General features: G+C 47.3%; 1 protein-coding gene across 1 annotated transcript in view; it reads right to left on the bottom strand.

Moving 5' to 3' along the window:
- Window positions 1–23,098, bottom strand: part of FANCA (FA complementation group A) — a 96,378-nt gene that overhangs the window by 62,201 nt on the left and 11,079 nt on the right. The window contains exons 7-10 of the mRNA XM_023583088.3: window positions 9,506–9,618; window positions 8,464–8,546; window positions 8,055–8,088; window positions 7,050–7,116 (exon numbers count right to left, since the gene is read on the bottom strand). Coding sequence (XP_023438856.2) covers window positions 7,050–7,116; window positions 8,055–8,088; window positions 8,464–8,546; window positions 9,506–9,618 — 297 coding nt within the window. The remainder of the gene's footprint in view (window positions 1–7,049; window positions 7,117–8,054; window positions 8,089–8,463; window positions 8,547–9,505; window positions 9,619–23,098) is intronic.

Raw genomic sequence — 23,098 nt, 5'->3', positions numbered from 1 at the left:
AAGGGAGTGGAAACATTGCCTAGCTGGGAGAAGGGAGGGGGCTGCCAGAGAAGCTGGGGAGCTGTCTCTGGGAAAGTTTGGACAAGGCTCCCAGCCTCCAGGCAGGAAGCTCTACCACACTGATCCCCTCTGGGTTGCAACAAATACACTCCGACCAGGCAATGAACTGAGAGCTGCCAAAGAGCACCCTCTGCTGGCAGACCAAGGAAGTGCCCATGAGGAAACAATAAGCAGAAGCTTTTTCCGGCTTTTAGAGCCTCCCTCCCCAAGGCCTAGGAAGTGGGTCTGCCACCCATGACGGGGTCCAGAGCCCAGCTCTGAGCAACAGGGATGATGCTAACGATTCAGGTTGAAACAAGAATCTAAGAGCAGCACAGTAACACACAGCCTCCTGCCACCCATCCCCGTGAAAGAGAGAAACTGAGCCATCTGAGTAAACTACATCCTAACCAGATGTCCAGACAGCAGCAAAAAATTACAAGCCATACTAAGAATATGAAGACATGGCCCAAAAAGGAATATATCAAAGCACAAGAGACACAGGATTTGAGATAACTAATCAGCAAGATATACACAAATTTCCAAAATCAAATTAATTAGTTGAAAGACAATATGCCTAATGAGATAAACGACATCAAGAAGATATTGAGTGAGTACGAAAAAGAATTTAAAATCCTGAACAAAAAAGTAACAGAGCTCATGGGAATGCAAGATACAAGAGGTGAAATAAAAAAACACATTAGAGGCATACAACTGCAGACTAGAAAGGACAGAAGAAAGAATAAGCGATACAGAAGACAGAACAGCTGAAATTGTAAAAAGAAAAAGAAAGAGAGAGAAAAGAATGGAAAAAATTGAGCAGGGGCTCAGAGAGCTGAGTGACAACACAAAATGCAACAACATGTGTGTCACGGGAGTTCCAGAAGAGGAGGGAAAAGGAGCAGAAAGAGTATTTGAAGAAATAAGAGCTGAAAATTTCCCAACTCTCATGAAAGAAAAGAACTTACATGTCCAAGAAGTGCACCGTACCCCAGTCAGAATAAATCTGAATAGACCTACTCCAAGGCACATACTACTCAGAATGTCAAATGTGAAAGTAAAAAGAAAATGCTCAGAGCAGCAAGGGAGAAGCAAACCATCACGTCCAAGGAACGCCCGATAAAACTTAGGGCAGATTTCTCTTCAGAAACCATGGAGGCGAAAAGACAGTGGTATAATATAATTAGGATACTACCACCTCAGAGTTCTTTACCCAGCAAAACTGCCTTCAGATATGAAGGTGATTATAAAATATTCACAAAAACAGAAACTAAGAGAACTTGTAAAAAAGAATCCACCTTTGCAGGAGACATTAAAGAAAGGCTTAGAGCCTGACAGAAAATGACAGGAGAGAAGGGCTTGGAGAAGAGTAGAGAAGAAAGAGGAGCAGAAAGGATAACCAAAAGAGTGACAAGACAGACAAAAATAGGACATATGACACATGAAAACCAAAGAATAACATGGTGGAAGTAAATCATGCATTTACAATAATATCACTGGATGTGAATGGATTAAACTCCCCAATGAAAAGATATGGGTTGACAAAATGGATAAAAAAACATGAGCCATCCGTATGCTGCTTATAAGAAACTCACCCTAGATCCAAGGATACAAACTGACTGAAAAGTAAAAGGTTGGAAAAAGACATTCCATGCTAACAGTAACCAAAAAAGAGTAGGGGTAGCTATATTAATATTGATCAGAACAGACTTTAAATGCAAGAAAGTTGTAAGAGATACAGAAGGCCAGTAGACATTAATAAAAGGGACAATCTACCAGGAAGGTATAACAGTCATAAATATCTATGTACCTAAACAGGGTGCCCCAAAGTACAGAGACAAACTCTGGAAAAACTGAAGGGAGAAATAGACATCTCTACAATAATAGTTGGAGACTTCAACACCCCACTCACATCATTAGATAGAACAACTAGACAGAAGATCAACAAGGAAACAGAGAAGTTGAACAATATGATAAGCAAGTTAGACCTAACAGACATTCAGAAGGCTACATCCAAACTCAGCAGGTTAAACATTCTTCTCAAGTGCCCATGGATCTTTCTCCAGGATAGACCACATGTTAGGGCACAATGCAGCTCTCAATAAATATAAAAAGATTGAAATTATACAAAGCACTTCTCAGATCATAATCCAATGAAACTGGAAATCAATGACAGATAGGAAAAAAGTAAATTCAGAAATGTTTGGAGGCTGAACAACACACTCCGAAATAATCAGTGGGTCAAAGAAGAAATTGCAAGTAAAATTAGGAAATGAATGAAAACAAGAATACGACTTATCACAACTCACGGGAGGGGAGCCGATGTGGCTCAGTGGTTGAACGCTGGCTTCCCGCATACGTGGTGCTGGACTCAATCCCTGGCCCCTCAAAAAAACAAAACGAAACAGAACAAAAACTTATGGGATACAGCAAAGGCAAACTTGATAGGGAAATTTATAGTCCAAATAAGGCCTATATTAAAAAGACCAGAGAGATAAATGCAAAGATTTAACTAGAGAAACTAGTTAAAGAACAGCAAACCATTCCCAAAGCAAGAAGGAAAGAAATAATAAAGATTAGAGCAGAAATAAATTGAGAACAAAAAAACTAGAGAAATTAACACAACCAAAAGCTGATTCTTTAAAAATAAAATTGAGAACCCCCTGGCTAGACTAACAAAGAAAAAGAGAATATACAAATAAATACAATCAGAAATTAAAGGGGAGAAGTTACGACTGAGCCCACAGAAATAAAAAGCAACGTAAGAGGATATTATGAGGGAAGTGGATGTGGCTCAGGCGACGGGGCTCCCGCCTACCACGGGAAGTCACTGGTTCAGCTCCCGGGGCCTCCTAGAGAGGACGGCGAGCTGGTGCAAAGGGCAGGTGAGGCGAGCTGACACAATAAGAGGCACAAGAAGAAAAGAGCATAATGAGAGACACAACAAAGCAGGGAGCAGAGGATCCTGGTGCCCCGTAAAGACAGTGAGCTGAAGCAACAAGAGACTTGGGGAGGAAAAACAGAATGAGAGACACAACAGAGCAGGGAACAGAGGTGGCTCACGCGGTAGATACCTCCCTCCACACTGGAGGTACTGGGACTGGCTCCCGGTGCCTCCTCAAGAAACAAGAGAGACGAACAGACCCAGCAAGTGAAAAACAGGGCTGGGGAGAAATAATGAAATTAATTTTTTTTAAAAAAGAGGGTATGAGAAACTGCATGCAACAACCTGAAATGGACAAATTCCTAGAAAAGCACAACCTACACCCATGCTACAAGAAATACAAGAACTTAACAAACCAATCACATTTAAAGAGATTGAATCCATAAAATATCTCCCAAAAAGAAAATTCCAGGACCAGATGGCTTTACAGGTGAAGTCTACCAAGCATTTCAAGAAGTATGAACAGCAATCCTGTGTAAACTCTTCCAAAACTCTGAAGAGGAGGGAAAATTATCCAACACATTTATTAAGCCAGCATCACCCCCATACCACAGCCAGGTAAAGAAGAGGGAGCGGATGTGCAAGTGTGCGCCTGACTCCCACGTGGCAAGTCCTGGTTCGGTTCCTGGTGCCTCCTAAGGAAGACGAGCAGACAGATGAGGGAGCCATCGGGGGGGAGGGGGTGAATAAACAACAACAACAAAAAGAGACACTACAAGAAAAAAGTTTAGGAAGTGGATGATGTGGCTCAAGTGACTGGGCTCCTGCCTACCACATGGGAGGTCCCTGGTTTGGTTCCTGGTGCCTCCTAAAGACAGCGAGTGGAACGACGGGCAGGCAGGGCAAGCTGACACAACAAGATGATGCAACAAGAGACACAAGAAGAAAAGCACAATGAGAGACAACAAAGCAGGAGCAGAGGGGCTCAAGTGATTAAGCGCCTCCCTCCCACATCTGAGGTCCCGGGTTCAGCTGCCAGTGCCTCCTCAGGAAACAAGGAAGACAAACAGACACAGCAAATGCAAACAATGAGCAAGTGGGGAGAAATATATAAATAAAATAAGTCTTTGGGGGAAAAAAAAATTACAGACCAATCTCTCTAATGAACATACATGCAAAAATTCTCAACAAAATATTTGCAAATAGAACTCAACAACATATCAAAGTACTTATACATCACAACCAAATGGGATTTATTCCTGGTATGCAAGGTTGGTTCAACATAAGCAAATCAAACAACGTAATATACCACATTAAAAAACTGAAGGGAAAAAAAACACATGATCATCTCAATTGACACAGAGAAGGCATTTGACAAAATCCAGCATTCTTTCTTGATTAAAAAACTCTTAAAAAGATAGGAATAGGAGAGGAAAATTCCTCAATATGATTAAAGGCATATATGAAAAACCCACATCAACATTGTACTCAAGGAGAAAAGGCTGAAAGCTTTCCCTCTAAGACTGGAAACAAGACAAGGATGCGGGGTGGTGGACTTGGCCCAGTGGTTAGGGTGTCCGTCTACCACATGGGAGGTCCACGGTTCAAACCCTGGGCCTCCTTGACCCATGTGCAGCTGGCCCATGTGCACTGCTGATGCACGCAAGGAGTGCCGTGTCACGCAGGGGTGTCCCCGCATAGCAGAGCCCCATGCACAAGGAGTGCGCCCCGTAAGAAGAGCCGCCTAGCGCAAAAGAGAGTGCAGCCTGCCTAAGAATGGTGCCGCACACACGGAGAGCTGACACAACAAGATGACGCAACAAAAAGAGACACAGATTCCCGTGCCGCTGACAACAACAGAAGCAGACAAAGAAGGCGCAGCAAAAAGACACAGAGAACAGACAACCAGGGTGGGGGGGAAGGGGAGAGAAACAAATAAATGCATCTTAAAACACACACACACAAACAAAAACAAATGACCCAATTAAAAATTGGGCAAAAGGTTTGAAGAGACATTTGTCCAAAGAAGAAATGGCAAAAAAACACATGAAGAAATGTTCAACATCACTAATGATTAGGGAAAAGCAAATCAAAACCACAATGAGATATTTCACATCCATCAGAATGGCTACTATTAAAAAGACAGAACCATAAGTGTTGGAGAAGCTGTGGAGAGACAGGAACACTTATTCCCTGTTGGTGGGAATGCAGAATGGTATAGCCACCATGGAGGACTGTATGGCAGTTCCTAAAGAAGTTGAATATAGACTTGCCACGTGACCCTGCAATACCACGGACTGGGTATTTACCCAGAACTGAGAGCAGTGACACGAAAGGACATCTGCACGACGTTCATAGCAGAATTATTCACGGCTGCCAGAGTTGGAAACAACCCAGGTGTCCATCAACCAATAAACGTATAAACAAACTGTGAGTATATTCACAAGATGGAATATCATGTGGCTATAAGAAATGAAGTCATAAAGCATATAGCAACATGGATTAACTGGGAGGAGATTGTGTTGAGCAAAGCAAGCCAGACACAAAAGGACAAATACCAAATGACTGGATTACTATGAAGTAAATATATTGTGTAACATATTGTATGATCCCATTTATATAAAATGCAAATATAAATCAATTTATTAAGATGAAATTTGATTAGTGGTTATTTAAGGCTGGGGAAGGCATGCTAAGGGGTATGGAGTTTATTTTAGGAGTAATGAAATAATTCTAAAATTTTTTGTGATGAATGCACATTGTGATTATACTGAAAGCCACTGATTGTTCACTTTAGATAGATCGTATGGTATGTGAAACTATCTCAATAAAACTGCTTAATAAATAAATAATTGTGCAAGAATAGCTAGAAATAGCAGCTGTGTACAGCAGGGAAACAGAGAGGTGAATAATTTTGTTTTTTGTTTAATAATAATTTATTATTGAAATAATGAAAATGTGCTAATAATGACAGAAGTGATGAATGCACAACTAATGTGATTATCCCACATACCACTGATGATACACTTCAGACGAACTGTATGCTTTATTAATGCGTATCAATAAAATAGGTTAAAAAAATGGCAAAACAAAACAAAGCAGTCTTGAGACATAGTTGTAAGCAAGACCGCAGGGTATTTAGTGAAGGTGTTGTACAGTGCTTATGGAGCGCAGGCTACCAGAAGGAAATCATCGAACAGAGGGCAGGAGGCCGCAAGATGCGGGGAAGCGTCTCCCGGGGAATCTGACCGTCGGCCTCCCTGCCAGTGACCCGAGCAAGCCCCATAAGTCGCATCCCCACCCTACTGTTTCGATATAGGTCTCCTCAGAGCTCCACGAAGAGAAAGCAAACACAGAACTGGCGGTGGAGTCCGCGTGGGATCCAGAGGGCAGGAGCTTGGCCGGCAAGTAGGGGGTGGCCGGGCGAGCCCCACAGGGCCCCCAGCAGAGCAAGGAAGACTGCTGTGGGAGTTTAGGTGCCCTCAGGGGTCTGGGCTTGGAGGGAGCAGGTCCCACCCCAACAGCAGGAATGCAGGGATTTGCGAAGCGGAGCTGGCAGAGGACCCGCCTCCTGCTGCGTGTGCCAGCTCCCCACCAGCTCCCTGCAGGCTCCCCACCAGCTCCCCCAGTTCAGTGCCAGCTCCCCACCGCTCCCCGCCAGCTCCCCACCAGCTCCCTGAGGGCTCTCCGCCAGCTCCCCCAGTTCAGTGCCAGCTCCCCACCGCTCCCCGCCAGCTCCCTGAGGGCTCCCCACCAGCTCCCCCAGTTCAGTGCCAGCTCCCCACCGCTCCCCGCCAGCTCCCCGCCAGCTCCCTGAGGGCTCTCCGCCAGTTCCCCCAGTTCAGTGCCAGCTCCCCACCACTCCCCACCAGCTCCCCACCGCTCCCCGCCAGCACCCTGCCGGCTCCCTGCCAGCTCCCCACCAGTAACGTGCCAGCTCCCCGCCGGCACCGTGCCTGCACAGATGCCAGCTCCCCGCCAGTACCCCACCACTCCCTGCTGGCTGCCCACCAGCTCCCCGCAGCACCGTGCCAGCTGGGGCCCTCCTGGAGGACCCCCGGGCAGAGCACCAACACCAGGGCCTCTCTCCCAGCAGGAAGACCCCAGGGGTCGCCCGGGAACGTACCAGCACGTTGCGGCCTTGTGCCCCAAGGACTCCTCCTGGACCCCGGCAGCCACAGCATCTAGCACAGCTGGGACAGACACGGACAGAGGACAGAGTCAGCCTGCAGGCCACCAGGGAGTGCGGTTCTCCTCGGCCACACCATCGGCTCCCTGCTGGCAGTCAGTGAGGCCCTGGTCACGAGAGGGTTAAGTCTGCACCAAGCAAAGCAGGGCGCAGGCCAGGCTGGCGAGGCAGAGGGAAGTGGGCACAGGGCCCACTCCTGCCACACAAGCATCTCAAACACCTGCAGTCTCCAGGGAAGTAAATGCCCACAGCTATGCTTTCTCCTGTGACTGCAACTTCAAGATGGGTTAGTATGGAAGAGAAAACTATTACGTGCTCATCTAAAACATATGTTGTTTTAAAAGTTACCCTTACAAACAGCAAGAATTTATGATTTCTCATGTCTCTGGGACACTTCAGGACACCCCACTTAACTCCTTATAGCCCACGCTCCCACTATGTTTAGGCACGTCCGTTTTGGAGCTGGCCACACACTGCTGGCAGGAAGGGGCCTGGAGGTCCACTGAGCAGAAACCCCAGCCCTCCAGGCCGAGTGCGGAGGCTCGGGGGCCCGGGACGACCGGCCATGCTGCGCCTGGGTGTTTCCTGTGCAGCGTCGTCTCACAAATGAAAACAAGCAGTTTTCAGACTCATGATGGTTCAAAACGACCCTCGAGCATTTCTGGACAAACTGGCTCCTGGGTCTGTGGGACGAGCTCCTGGGGGAGGAGCCAGGGGCCGCACAGGGAGCACGAGGGCCGCGACGGCCGAGCACTGTCAGGCGAGCCTTGGACCATCAAAATACAGACAGGGAAGCGTTTCCCACTAGCCCTGGTTGAGCTGGCGTCACTTTACGGCACGGCCCGTTAGACACGAAGCCGCCAGGAATCCAGGTCGGGAAGGCGGCGCGCAGGCTCCTGAGGACAGAGAACAGAGGGCGCCGCAGGGCGCACAGTGACTCACAAGTCAGCATCTGCTCCAGCACGGCAGCAGCGATCTGGGAAAACAACAGAGAGGGCGCCGCTGAGGCCCGTCAGAGAAGGAGGAAGGCGCAGAGCCACACTCAGCCTCCAGGGCTGGTGTCCCCTCGAGTCTCAGAAAGGCGGAACCTTCTGGAACCCGAGGCTGCCTCGGCAGGGGCCTGCGTCCTGCGCCCTTGAGGAGGGTCAGCAGAAGCTCTCGGTGGGGAGGTGCGAGCTGGCGGGTTCCCGCCAGAGGCACGGGGCGAGCACCGCCTGCCCACCATGCGGGAGCTGCGCAAAGCTGCGTCTCCCAGAAGAGGCCCCTGAGAGGCCGGCCAGGGGCTCCCCGCAGGCTGAGGGCCCCGGGCCACAGACCCCTCCCTTGGAACGCGTCCTTGCTGCCCTCTTACCTGGGGCATCTTTTCGGGCTCCACATTTCTCTTCAGATTCAAGTTTTCCTGAAATCCCCTCAAAACGAGTATCTGCACAAAATCTGAAAACCACAAAAGCAAAATATTCACAAACGTGGTGGTCTTCAGACAACCGCACCGCCACAGAGACGTGCACGGCGGGACCCCAAGTGCAGCTGTGACGCAGGGCGGCTGGAGCTCCTGCCGCACCAGACCCTCTCCAGACCCCAAACGGCCAGCACCTGCTGCGCGCGCAGTCCTCTTCTCGCTGTCTTGTTTGAAAGGGAGACATTCATAACAAAGTTTACAGTAAGAATTTCTTTCTCTTAAAACAAAACTGCTTCCAAAGGATTACTCAAGACCCGCCCCAGCCAAGCCCTGCACAGCGCTGCGTTCACGGAAGGCGGGGCACATGCTGGGGACAGGCAGGACGCCGACGCACGCCTCCTAAGATGAGACCAGAGGCCTGCAGGAGTTGGTGTCCAGTGCTCAAGAACCAGAACAGAGAACAGCTAAAGCACTGCTTTTTGGTTTTTCGTTTTTTAAATCTTTTATTTAAAGCATTTTATTTATGATTTCAGTACACTTTGTTTTTATGGAGTACTTAAAAAAATTCAAATATATTCGAAAGACTGAGATTTAACACTGCCTTGCACCAGATTACAGGAGTCACAAATAGCTAACACAGTAAGTAGGTGGGTAGGTAAAGAGGTGGACAGAGGGACTGGTAGTCGAGCAGAGAGCACCACACAGCAAGTATGGCCAAATGTCAGTACTGGTGGCTCTGGTATTAGGGAAGCTCTCTGTAGAGGGTTTATATTATTTTTTAACTGTCCTCTAAGTATGAAAGTATTTCAAAATAAAAAGTTGAAAAACAAAACCAACTGCACTAGGAAAGTTAATACATCTTTCTAACAGAAAAAAAACATAAAGTCACCTACACAGAACACATCCCACCTCTCACCTGCTGTTCACTTGCTGCTTTCACTCTTCTGGGAATACTGGCAATGGTGGTGACCTGCGCTGAGAGCAGGGGACTTACCAGAAAGCATGTTCCTGGGGACGGCGGTGTCCTGAAGTGACGCCTCTGTCTGCTCACACAGAAGGCGGAGGTGCCGGCAGAGCCAGGCCACCGCAGTTGGCACGCTGGAACAGCTGGGGACACACAAGCACAGCTCAGCTGAACTTCGCTTCACTTCCATCCTCAGCCCCTTTCCTTCAACACGCACTTCGCTAGGACACTTGAGTGAGAGAGAGACCGAGGCTTCTGCCCAAAGAAGCCCCAGCGCACCAGCTGGGTGGGGAAGCTGATAGCCTCCAGCACTGAGAAAAATCTCCAAATAGTTTACTTGGGGTCACTTAATATTGCTGGAGGAGAAAGGAAGTTCAGGGATGGCAAAGTCACCAGCCACAAGAGACGGCGGAATCGCAGGACAGAGCAGCAGGGGAGCGGCGGCAAGGGCGGGCCCCAGGGGGACTGGCCTGACCCCTCGTCACACACCAGGTGGCACTCGGACAAAACCCCAGCAAGGCGGGCCGAGTCCTGGTGGCGAGGGCCGGCTGACCACGCAAGGGCCAGCTGACAGCACGAGGGCCGGCTGACCGCACGGTCCCTCCTGTGCCGGCGGGGCTGTGCCCTGACTGCCTCCCTGGGTGGCCCTGCCCGAGCAGCACCGCTCATCTTATCAGAACCTCTATTTCCATATCAACTTCAAGAAACAATGGTGTAAACCCGGGGCAGAACGGTCTCTTCAGCAAGAGTGCTGGGAGAACTGGATGTCCATATCCAAAAGAAAGAAAGGAGACCCCTATCTCATCTCATGCAAAAATTAACTCATGGATTAAAGACCTAAGTGTAAAAGCCAAAACCAAAAAACTACTATGAGAAAATGTAAGGAAACATCTTCAAGACCTGGTGGTAGGTGGTGGTTTCTTAAACCTTACACTGAAAACATGAGCAACAAAAGAAAAAATGGATAAATGGGACTTCAAAGTTAAACTCTTTTGGGCTTCAAAGAACTTTGTCAAGAAAGGAAAAAGGCAGCCTACTTAATGGGAGAAAATATTTGAAAACCACATATCCAATAAGGGTGTGATTTCCATGCTATATAAAGAGATCACACAACTCAACAATAAAAGAGCAAGCAATCCAATTAGGTAATGGGCAAAAGACTTAAATAAACAGTACTCTAAAGAGAAAACACAAATGGCCTTAAAAACATGAAAAAATGTCCAATATCACTAATAGGGAAATGCAAATCAAAACCACAATGAGATATCATCTCACAATGCACAGAATGGCCACTATTTAAAAAACAAAACAAGTGTTGGAGAGGTTATGAAGAAATAGGAACACTCCTTCACTGCTGGTGGGATTGTAGAACGGTGCTGCCTCTGTGGTAGACAGTTTGGCAGTTCCTCAAGAAGCTAAATATAGAACTGCCATACGATCTGGCAATCCCTCTACTAGGAATATATCTAGAAGAACTGAAAACAGTGACATGAACAGGCGTTTAAAAACTAATGTTCATAGAAGCATTATTCATAATTGCCAAAAGATGGAAATAACCCAAGAATCCATCAACCAATAAAAGAATAAACAAAAGTGGTATGATGGGAAGCAGATTTGGTCCAATGGATAGGGCGTCCGCCTACCACATGGGAGGTCTGCGGTTCAAACCCAGGGCCTCCTTGACCCATGTGGAGCTGGCCCATGCGCAGCACTGATGTGCACAAGGAGTGCCATGCCATGCAGGGGTGTCTCCTGCATAGGGGAGCCCCACACGCAAGGAGTGTGGCCCATAAGGAGCCACCCAGAGTGAAAAAAAGTTCAGCCTGCCCAGAAATGGTGCCGCACACACGTAGAGCTGACACAGCAAGATGATGCAACAAAACGCGACACAGATTCCAGGCGCCACTGACAAGAATACAAGTGAACACAGATGAATACACAGTGAATGGACACAGAGAGCAGACAACTGAGTGGGGAGGGCAGGGAAGGGGAGAGAAATAAATAAAAAATAAAAAACAAAAAAATAAAAAAGAACAGACCTGTTAATGGGCAAACAGCAGCCTCAAAGTGGTTGAAAATAGTTTGTTAAAAAAAAAAAAGGTATGTTTATATGATAGAATACTGTGCCACTGTAAGAAGAAATGAAACTGGGACACATATGATAACATGGATGAACTGTGAGGACATTATGGTAAGTGAAATAAGCCAGTCACAAAAGGATAAATATTATATGGTCTCACTAAGATGAACATAACAAGAGAATAAACACATGGAGTTAAAACCTAGAGTAGGGGCTCAAGCAATTGGGCTCCCACCTACCACATGGGAGGTCCCTGGTTCAATTCCCAATGCCTCCTAAAGAAGACAGTGAGCCGGTGCAAAGGGCAGACATGGCAAGCTGACACAACAAGAGACACAAGAAGAAGAAAAGAAAACATAATGAGAGACACAACAAAGCAGGGAGTGGAGGTTCCCGGTGCCTGCTAAAGAGGACGAGGAAGACAGCGAGCTGACGCGACGGGCAGGAGGGTGAGCTGATGCAACAAGAGGATGCAATGAGACACACAGGAAGGAAAACACAGTAAGAGATGAAAAAGCAGGGAATGGAGGTGGCTCACGCGATGAGGTGCCTCCCTCCCACATCGGGGGTCCTGGGTTCGGTTCCTGGAGCCCCCTAAAGAAACAAGGCCGGGGGCGGCAGACTTGGCCCAGTGGTTAGGGCATCCGCCTACCACATGGGAGGTCCGCGGTTCAAACCCTGGGCCTCCTTGACCCATGTGGAGCTGGCCCATGCGCAATGTTGATGCGCCGATGCGCCCATGCGCAGTGCTGATGCGCGCATGCGCAAGGAGTTCCCTGCCACACAGGGGTGTCCCCCGTGTAGTGGAGCCCCACGTGCAAGGAGTGCACCCCGTAAGGAGAGCCACCCAGTGCAAAAGAAAGTGCAGCCTGCCCAGGAATGGCGTTGCACACATAGAGAGCTGACACAGCAAGACGACGCAACAAAAAGAAACAGATTCCCGTGCCGCTGACAACAACAGAAGCGGACAAAGACGACGCAGCAAATAGACACAGAGAACAGACAACTGGGGTGGGGGGGGGAGGGGAGAGAAATAAATAAAATAAATCTTAAACAAAAAAAGGAAACAAGGCAGGCAGACACAGCAAGTGCAGACAACAAGGGGGTGGGGAGAAATAAATCTTTAAAAATTTAAAAACAAAAACAAAAACAAACCTAGAGTATAGGTTACTAGAGATGGAAGAGGGTTGAGAAGAGGTTCTGATGCCTAACGTACGGAGAAGTTCTAATGAGCTTGATATAAAAGTGTGGAGATGGATGGAGTTGATGGTGACACACTATAGTGAGTAGAACTAACGCAGCTGGTTTTAAATGGGATTGTGTCTACAAGGAGTGGTCTGGGGTGTAAATGCCAACTGAAAGAAAGCTGGAGAACGATCTAGGGACTGAATATCACAGTGAACCCGGAGAGGATAAGGATTATGATTAACAGCTCAAATACAAGAATGTCCTGTGAACTAGAACAAATGTACATGACTATTGCAAGGTGGTAAGAAAATGGAGATGCATGGGAGAAAGTCAATGTAACTTAAACAGCCTATAGTTAATAGCAATACTGTAATATTCTTGCATTAACATCAAAGAAGGTACTGTGTTAACAATAAGGAAGGTGTGGAAAATACACCAAACGTACACTAGAAGACCACAGTTAGTGGTAACAGTCTTGATGTTCTCTCATCATCTGTAACAAAATGTTCCACAACAGTGTAAGATGTTAGTGGAGGGGTGCTGTACGGGAATTCTACACATTAGGCATGGCTGTAAGTTTACAACTTCTCTAATATATTAAATAAAAAAACAAACAATGGTGTAAAATAACTTAATCATTTGAATATATGCAATTTTGTCACCATGAATAGAAGTATACAAACATTCATGCTCGTTGGGTTATTTTAAAAAACAGATTTCAGTACTCTGCTGAAATTCCCCATCATCGATTCAGAACACATTAAATCAGTTATTTTAAAATTCTCCTGGCGTCTGGGATTCCCTTAGTTTCGGTCACAAGGCTTGTCTCCTCGTCCATCTGATATTTTCTGACTAAAGGCCAGACGCTGTCTAGGTTCACCTGGCGCTCACGAGGTTCTGGGCTGGAGGAAGCCAGGCTGGCCGCCCCATGGTCGACGCCTGCTCCAGGTGTCTGTGCCCCAAGCACAGCCCTCAGGACGCCCAGGTGAGGCCTGCCCAGGTGAGGCCTGCCCAGGTGAGGCCTGCCCAGGTGAGGCCTGCCCAGGTGAGGCCTGCCCAGGTGAGGCCTGCCCTGCCCAGGTGAGGCCTGCCCAGGTGAGGCCTGCCCAGGTGAGGCCTGCCCAGGTGAGGCCTGCCCTGCCCAGGTGAGGCCTGCCCTGCCCAGGTGAGGCCTGCCCTGCCCAGGTGAGGCCTGCCCAGGTGAGGCCTGCCCAGGTGAGGCCCACTCTGTACCTCGCCCCGGGAGCGCAGTGTGCAGCTGGGCTGCTCGGGCGCATCTCCTCCAGTGACTCTGTCCTCAGGCCTCTGCTGCCTGCGTCAAGTTCTGATGCTTTCACAAGTAAGTCTTCTAAAAACATTTTACCCACATTCTCCAGTTGTTCTCAGCAAGAAACATGGTCTGAGAGCAAACAGCCCATTCAACAGCCAGAACCAGAGGGTCCTGTGGACGACTGTTTCCCTTACTTTACATGGTGGTGTTTGGGGAAACGGGAACTTGCAGAAACTGTTCCTTCCTTCCTCCGTCAAGAGTCATGAAGCAACAGATATCTGCACACCAATGTCCAGAGAGGTGTTACTCGCAATGGCCAAAAGACAGAAGCAGCCTGAGTGTCCCTCAACCGAGCACGGATAAATGACATGAGACCTGTGCCCACAATGGAAGGTCACTCAGTCGTAGAGGAATGAAGCTCTGATACACGCGGCAACACGGATGACCCGTGAAGACACCATGTCGAGTAAGCCAGACACAAAGGACAAGTCCTGTGTGGCCTCACTGACAGGAAGTAATTAAACACGCAAACTGCACGTGCTCGGGGGAGACAGGGGCATGGAAAGTGCCCTCAGAATCCAGAGGCCATGTTACCAGGGACAAGCTGGGTGGGAGGGGCTGGTGCTGACGCTGCAGTTCTACTTGTTTGACTGTAAAGTTCGGTAGTGGATGGTGGTGATGGCAGCCCAGCGCGGAGAATGCAGTCAGCAGCACTGGATTATAAGTGACCATGGTTAAGGGGAAATTCTAGGTCACTTATATGTTACTAGGGAAAAAATTACAAGGAAAAACAGGCCTGCACAACGCAGCGAGCCTCTGGTGAAGGGCGGACCGCAGTGGGCGGCTCTTTCGTGAGGCACAACCACAGGACTGCAGCGGTCAGTAAGCTGGCGGGGGACGGACTCTACTTCACGGAGCTCATGCGTGATATTTCTGTAAACAACTCCTCTAACACAGCAAAACAATTATTTATTTAAAAAAAATTCACGCGGCTGTACCAGGCAGGGTCTGAGTGGGCGAAGGGCTGTGCCGGGGAACAGGCGGGTGGGTGGGGCACGGGCCGAGGGGGAGGACCGCAGGAGAGGGCGGGGCTCGGCAAGGCGACAGGAGCGTTTACGTAATTCACAGAGAAGCAAGTAGACCCAGGTAAGTGGAACCACAAGTCTGACTACTGGAGAAGGGAGAAAACCAGAACACGTTCCGCGGTGTGGAGCTGAACTGGAGGGCTCACAGAACACAGACACGCAGACCGACCAGACACGGGTGTGTGTGCACGTGTTCTTAGCGCCCGGCACGAGGGCACTGTCCACACGCTCAAGCCTGGCCCTATGCCTCAACCGCTCCCCAGGTCCCTGGAGCAAGGGTGGAGTTCGGGCTGGAGCAGAGCGAGGTGCAGCGCTCACCGCCTGGCAGGGGCTGCCCAAAGGGCGCGGACGCCACGGGCCACGGCCGAGACCACTGGAGGGGAGGCTATTAACGTCAGTAAGAAGAAAACTGGCGTTTATCACCAGCACAGCGGTAACTAGCTCAGCCAAGAACAGCAAAGGACTCTGAAACCAGTGGACCGAACTCGGATTTGGGATGGGATGCTGACAGAGCCTCAAATCCGCTCCACAGGATTATTCCGTTTTCCTCTTTTTGCTATAAAGGATATCAGTGGGATGACTGGCAAATTCTGAATAAGGTCTGTGGATTAGGTAACAGTACCCTATTGATGTTAATGAACTCAATTTTAATAATTATATGGTGGAAGAGAATGTCCTTGTTCTATAAAATATACACAGAATTAAGGGCAAAGGGGTATTATGTCTGTAAGTTACTTTTAAATGGTTCAAAAAAAAGATAATACATATATGTGTATGTGTGTCTGTGTGTGTGCCTGTTTATGCATGTATGTGCACTTGCATGTTTGTGTTCACATGCGCAGTACATGTGGCTGTGTACATGTTCGTGTGCTTATGTGCGCATGTCTGCTCGTGCACATATGTACCTTATGTGTGCGCATGTGCTATGTATGTACATGCCTGTTTATGCGTGCACATGCTTATTCGTGTTTATTCATGTGCATATATGTACCCATATGTCCAGGCATGTGTGTGCTTTATGTATACATGTGTTTATGCATGTACATGCATGTGTGCCTGTGGGTGTATGTGCATCGAGAGTGAGTGTACACACAAAGCAACAAACATGGGAAAATGTTCACAGTGGGGGAATTTGGGTGAAGGTATGTGGGACTACTTTGTACTGTTTAGGCAACTCTATGAAAATTATTTTAGAAAAGTCCTCCATATCTAGTCATACCTTCTCATCATTCTAAACTTATAAACAATCTTCTCTATTTTCTTGAATAGACTTTGTCAAAAGTTGATCTATTTGGCTATTTTTTTCAAAGAAATAATATGTGATTTTATTCATCTACTCAAACCTTTTAAACAAATTTGAAAACTTAGTTCATTTATTTCTTTTTTAAATAAATGTATTTACTCAAGTCTGTATGTTTCATCTCAGTATAATTTTGGCTGCAACCCACAAGTTTTAACATGTACAACTCCTGTTGTAATCCATTTGTAAGCAATTTATAATTCCTAGTAATTTTTGTTTTGTTTAAAGAGTATTGCCATCTTAACAAGATTAAGTCTTCCAATCCATGAACATGTATGTCTTACCATTTATTTGGGTCATCTTTCTTTCAACAAGGTTTTAGTGTTTTCAGTGCACAAGTTTTACATTTCTCTAAATTCATTTCTAATTTGTTATTTTCGATGCCCTTTGTTTTAAATGGCATTGCTTTCTTATTCAAATGGTTCACTGCTAGGATACAGAAGTACAACTGATTCTTGCATACTGATCTTGTATCCTGCAACCCTGAACTCAATTAAAATATCCAACAGGTATTTTATGTGTGGATTTCCTAGGATTGTCTACATCCAAGATCACATCACCCGCAGTTTCCTTTCCAACCTAAATGCCTTTCATTTCATTTTCTTGCCTGAGTGCCCTGGCCAGCACCCCAGGACAATACTGAACACAAGTGCCAGGAGTGAAGAGCCGGGCCGTGCTCGCCTGGGGAAAGTGTTCGCCCTTTCTTCAGCTTGAAGCTAGCTGCCAGTTTCGCAGGTTTGAAGCTAGCTCCAAACTTCGCAGTTTCGAAGTTCCCTTCTATTCCTGGATGTTGGATGTTTCTGTCATGAAAGACGGTTGGATTCTTTCAAATGTTTTTTCTGCATTGATTGAGATAATCAAGTGGCCCTTATCCTTTATGCTATTGATATGATTTTTAACTTTAACTGAGGGGAGTGGATGTGGCTTGAGCAGCTGGGTGCCCACCTCCCACATGGGAGGTCCCAGGTTCAGTTCCCGGTGCCTCCTAAGGACGAGCAGACACAGAGAGCGCAAACAACCGGAGGGGGAGGGGAAGGAGAAATAAATAAAAAAGAGAAACACATTAACTGACTTTCAGGTGTTAAACCAACTTTATACTCCTGGGCTAATTCTTACTTGGTTCTGGTGTGTGACCCTTCTCCTACGCTGCTGGATCGAGTCTGCTGACATTTTGCTGAGAATCTGTGTGTGCATTCGTGAGGGACGTGGTCTGTAGCTTTCTCTTCTCACGGGGTCTCTGGCTTTGATCAGGGTAGTGGCTGTTCCCTCCTCCTCTATGCTCCCAAGTAGCTGATGGAGAAAGAGCGTTATTTCTTCTTTAAACGCTGCCTCGCCTCAGCCTTCCTGGACCTGGAGAGAGGTGGGCTTTGCTCCGGGCGGCTCAGCACAGGGCACGCTGTGGCCGGTCAGAGCGCGCCAGACCTCCTGCCAGCAAGAAGGCCGCTTCGCTTTTCATCGCTCCTGAACTCACTAGAGCAGCGTCTTCATTTTCTTCAAGAGAGTTTCCTCTGCATCCACACCTTGGCTTACAGTTGGTGCAGAAGCCTAGCTCCTGACCTCTCAGCTCTCGACACGCCTCCTTCACTAAGTTTAATCATTCCTAGCTCTGGATTTGAAGTGAGAGACGCACGATTTCCCGTTCACTTATTAAAGGCCACTGTAGGGTTACTAACTGGCCTAATTTCAATACTGTTGTGTCTCAGAGAACAGAAGGCTCAGGAGAGGGAGCACGACAGGGCAGGCAGGCAGAACACACACTCATCAAGTGAGACTGCTGTCTCGTGTGGGCGCAATACGTGATACCCCAAAACAGTTACAATAGCAGCATCAAAGATCAGTGACCACAGATCACCAGAGTGGATACGGTAATGAAAAAGTTTAAAAACATTGCAAGAATTACCAAAATGTGACACAGAGACACAAAGTGAGCATGTGCTATTGGAAAAATGGGACTGACAGACTTGCTTGTAGCAGGATTGCCACAATCCTTGATTTGTTTCTTTTTTTTTTAATTCTCTCCTCCCTCCTGTTGTCTGCTCTGTGTGTTCACTGTGTGTTCTTCTTTGTCTACTTGCATTCTTGTCAGTGGCACCAGGAATCTGTGTTTCTTTTTGTTGTGTCATCTTGTTGTATCAGCTCTCCGTGTGTGCGGCACCATTCCTGGGCAGGCTGCACTTTTTTCGCACTGGGCGGCTCTCCTTACGGGGCGCACTCCTTGCACGTGGGGCTCCCCTATACGGGGGACACACCTACGTGGTAAGGCACTCCTTGCACACATCAGCACTGCACATGGGCCAGCTCATCACATGAGTCAGGAGGCCTGGGGTTTGAACCCTGGACCTCCCATGTGGTAGGCGAACGCTTTATCCATTGAGCCAAATCTGCTTCCCTCCTTGGTTTTAAACAGCATCTGCGAAGTGCACTAGAACAAGGTGTGCATGTATCCAACTTTTCCTAAACCCAGATGTGAACCAGGTGTCAATACCACCTGGCTTCAGGAGGAACTTCCCCACTGTGCCCGGTATACCCCCAAACCACAGAATGAACATAAAGCTCCACCTCTTGCTGCCCAGAGCAGAGGAGGGTATCTGGGGTGCCAAAAGCTTCTCAGATGTACTTTCAGTCAGCCCACACCCAGCAGTACCCAGTGGTGACATCAACTCCAGAGTTGTTCAGGAAGAAAGAGAATAAACACCTCTAGGTCAGTGCAGTCTTTCTCCTCTCTATAAGGTCATATCTTTAGTATAAAATTTCTTTTTCTGATCTTAGTGGGATTTCAGAGGGAAATAAAGGTAGTTGTGGAATTGGACTGTGGGAAGATGGACAAGCAGGAGCTCCAGGACCCAGTCCTCCACCACAGCAAACACTGAACAGGAAGAAACGTCTAACGACGTCAAAACCCAAGGCCAGAAGAACCCTGGGGAGGTCCAGGGAAGAGCGGGAGGGAGAGGTTGCTACACCCAGGGAAGGAGCAGGAGCTGTGCTCACCACAGAGGCTGCTGGTGCCCTGCACCCACAGCAGGCCGCCTTGGGGCCCGGGCCCTGGCTAGCTCGTTGGTGACAGAAAGGGACCTAAAAACCCTCTTCCCCAAAAGAGGGGCGGACATGACTGATCGCTGATCACAGCTCTTGAATGGTAACTTCAGAGCGCTGGAGAGATGGGCTTGTGGCGGCCCCGACTTCAACCGCAGGACAGAGGCTATGGCAGGGGAGACGGGCAGTCCTTGGACTGCTGGCCGTCAGCCGAGGGGCTGCACTTGCTGGGCCGACAGCGCAGCTCTGGGAGCCGTGGAAGGAATCCTCACGCTGGCCCTGACACACTCCCGGGCCACGCTGGAGCTGGCTGCACCCCTTCAGGGGTCCCTGGCCCCACATAGGCCCAGGAAACATTGGCATGGGAAAGTCTCTGCCCAGCCTCTTTCCGGAATGTTCCCTCCAGGCATAAGCAGCTTGAGACCACGAAAGGAGTGTGAGAAACTACAGAGGCGGGGCCCTGGAGCTAAGACGTGCCGGCTTCAAACACCCGGGAGACTAGGGTCTGTCTCCTGGGAAACCAGCTGACAAGAAACTCCTGCTAACAGGGCAACTCCCAACAGCTAACAGGCAAGCGCCCAGGACAACACGAGCCCGAGAGCAGGAAAGGCTGCACTCTGCGCTCGCCTTGGGCAGACCTCTCTGACAGCAGGGCCGACAATCAGGAAACCTGTCTTCTCACCAGCTGGGAACAAAATCAAGAAACAGACATCTCAGGGAATAAATCCCAGAGTTAACGTTTTAAAATATTAACACAGTGTGCAACAAAAGAAACCGGAAATGATGGCCCATCCAAAGGAAGAGGATAAAAATCCAGCAAACACCAATGAAGATCAGGAGGTAGACTTAGGAAACAAGACTTTAAAAATGCTTAAGGAGATGAAGGAAAATACAGAGAAAGAATTAAAAGAAATCAGAAAACAATGAAGGAGGAATAAGAGATTCTAAGTAAAAAGATAGAAATTTTTAAAAGGACCCACATAGAACTACTGGAGTTGAAACCACAATAAGTAAAATGAAAAATGCCCAGGAGGGTTTCAAGAGCAGAGTGGAGCTGGCAGAAGAAAGAATCGGTGAACTGGAAGAAAAGATACATGAAATGAGTCAGACTGAGGGGCAGAAAGAAAAAAAGAATTATAAAAGAGATAATAGCTGAAGACACCTCTGGAACACCATCAAGCACAGCAATATACCTATTATGGGAACCCCAGAAGGAGAAGAGAAAAAGGGGCAGAAGAAATCGGCAAAGAAATAATGACAGAGAACTTCCCAAACTTAGCAAAATACGCGAATATGCACATCCAAAAAGCCCAGAGAACATCACACAGGATAAGCGTGAAGAAAAGCACACCTCCTCGTGTCTGATTACACTACCAAAGGCCAAGGACAGGGATGGCGCTCAGGGAACCGCAAGGAAAAGCGTGTTGGGGCCGAGGGTGTCCCAGCTATACTGAGGCTGATTTCTCACCTAAAACCACGGAGGCAAGAGGACATGGGCTGACATACTTAAAGTGCTGGAAGAAAACAACTGTCGGGCAAGAATTTTATATCCCGTGAGTCTTTCTTTCAAAAATGAGGGAAAGGATGAGACACTCCCAGATAAACAGACTCCGAGGGGCCCATCAGCACCGGCCCTGCCCTACAGGCAGCACTAAGGGGCTGCTGCAGGCTGGGGAGGGCTCCAGGGAGGGGCAGAGGTGTAGGAATAAAGGCCTGCGAGAGGTAACCACTGGGCAGTTATTAGCACAAATGCCAGTAAGCCTGTGGGGTGCTATGTGGTCTGTAGCTCCACTTCTTACTTCCTACCAGTGCTAAAAGGCAAATGCAAAAAAAGTAATGATAAATCTATGGTTTCACTCACCAGTGTACAGAGAGAGAAGTGGTAACAAGTACAAAAAAGGTGAGGGTACAGCAAAGTGTAAGTGCCTGCTGTTGAAAAGTTAGTATCAAACCAAATATGATTCTTACATATTTAGGATGTTAGAATTTAACCCTACAAAACCCACAAAGAAAATAGATGAAAAACATATCCAGACAGAAATGAGAAGGCACTCAGTGTGGTACAACTCAAAAAATCAAATAATTGTAAAAGTAGGCATTCATGAGAGAACTGAGGGACAAAAGAGAAAAACACTTACAAAGGCTAGATAACAAAATGGCAGAAGAAAGTCCTGTATTATCAGTCGTGACTTTAAACGTAAATAGATTAAGCTTTCCTTCAAAAGGCAGAGACTGGCAGTGTGGGGGAAAAAAAACATGACCCATCTGTATGCTGTCTGCAAGAGACTCACCTTAAATTCGGAGATACAAGTAGAATGAAAGTGAAAGCCTGGGGGGAATATATGCCATGCACATAGTAACCAAAAGAGAGCTAGGGTGGCTATACTGATGTTAGATAAAAATAGACTAAATATATATGCACCCAGCAGCAGAGCCCCAAAATAAATGAAGCAAATACTGACAGATTAGAAGAGAAAAACTGATGGCTCTATAGTAATAGTCGGAGACTTTAATACATCACTTTCAATAATGGACAGAACATCTAGTCAAAAGATCAGTAAGGGAAGCCGGTATAGCTCAAGTGGTTGATTCCAGCATACCACACACAAGGTCCCCGGTTCAATCCCTAGCCCTAGTACCTAGAAAATAAAATAAAATCAAGAATTACTTTTTAATTAAAAAAAAAAATCAGGGAAACGGACTTTGGCCCAGTGGTTAGGGCGTCCGTCTACCATATGGGAGGTCCGCGGTTCAAACCCCGGGCCTCCTTGACCCGTGTGGAGCTGGCCATGCGCAGTGCTGATGCGCGCAAGGAGTGCCGTGCCACGCAAGGGTGTCCCCCGCGTGGGGGAGCCCCACGCGCTAGGAGTGCGCCCGTGAGGAGAGCCGCCCAGCGTGAAAAAGAAAGAGCAGCCTGCCCAGGAATGGTGCCGCCCACACTTCCCGTGCCGCTGACGACAACAGAAGCGGACAAAGAAACAAGACGCAGCAAATAGACACCAAGAACAGACAACCAGGGGAGAGGGGGGGAATTAAAAATAGAATACACATTCTTCTCAAGTATACATGGACCATTCTCCAGGGTAGACCATATATTAGGTCGCAAAACAAGTCTCAAATTAAAAAATATCGATATCATAGAATGTATACTCTTCAAACACAACAAAATGAACCCAGAAATAATAATAGAGGGAGAAATGGAAAACCCAGAAATACATGTAAATGAAAGAACATACTCCTTAACAGCCAATGGGTTAAGGAGGAAATTTCTTGAGGAAAATGAAAATGAAAATACAATATATACCACAACTTATATGGGATGCAGTGAAGGCAGTGCTGAGAAGACAAATTTATAGCTCTCAATGGTTATGTTAAAAAAGAAAAAAAGACTTTAAATCAGAGCCCTAACCTCAAACCTGGAAGGACTAGAAAAAGAAGAGCAAACTAAACCCAAAGATAAAAAAGAAAAAAAAAAAAAAAAGATAGCAGAAGGAAGGAAATAACCAAGATTACGTCAGAGATAAATGAAATAGGAAACAAAAAACAACAAAGAATCAATAAAACCAAAAGTTGGTTCTTGGAAAAGATCAATTGACAAAACTTTACCTAGATTGGCAAAGAAGAAAAGAGAGGATACAAATTTTTAAAATCAGAAATGAAAAGCAGA

Source organism: Dasypus novemcinctus, chromosome 18 (assembly GCF_030445035.2).
Source record: "Dasypus novemcinctus isolate mDasNov1 chromosome 18, mDasNov1.1.hap2, whole genome shotgun sequence".
Classification (NCBI taxonomy): domain Eukaryota; kingdom Metazoa; phylum Chordata; class Mammalia; order Cingulata; family Dasypodidae; genus Dasypus; species Dasypus novemcinctus.
This window is presented reverse-complemented; position numbering and strand designations above follow the sequence as displayed.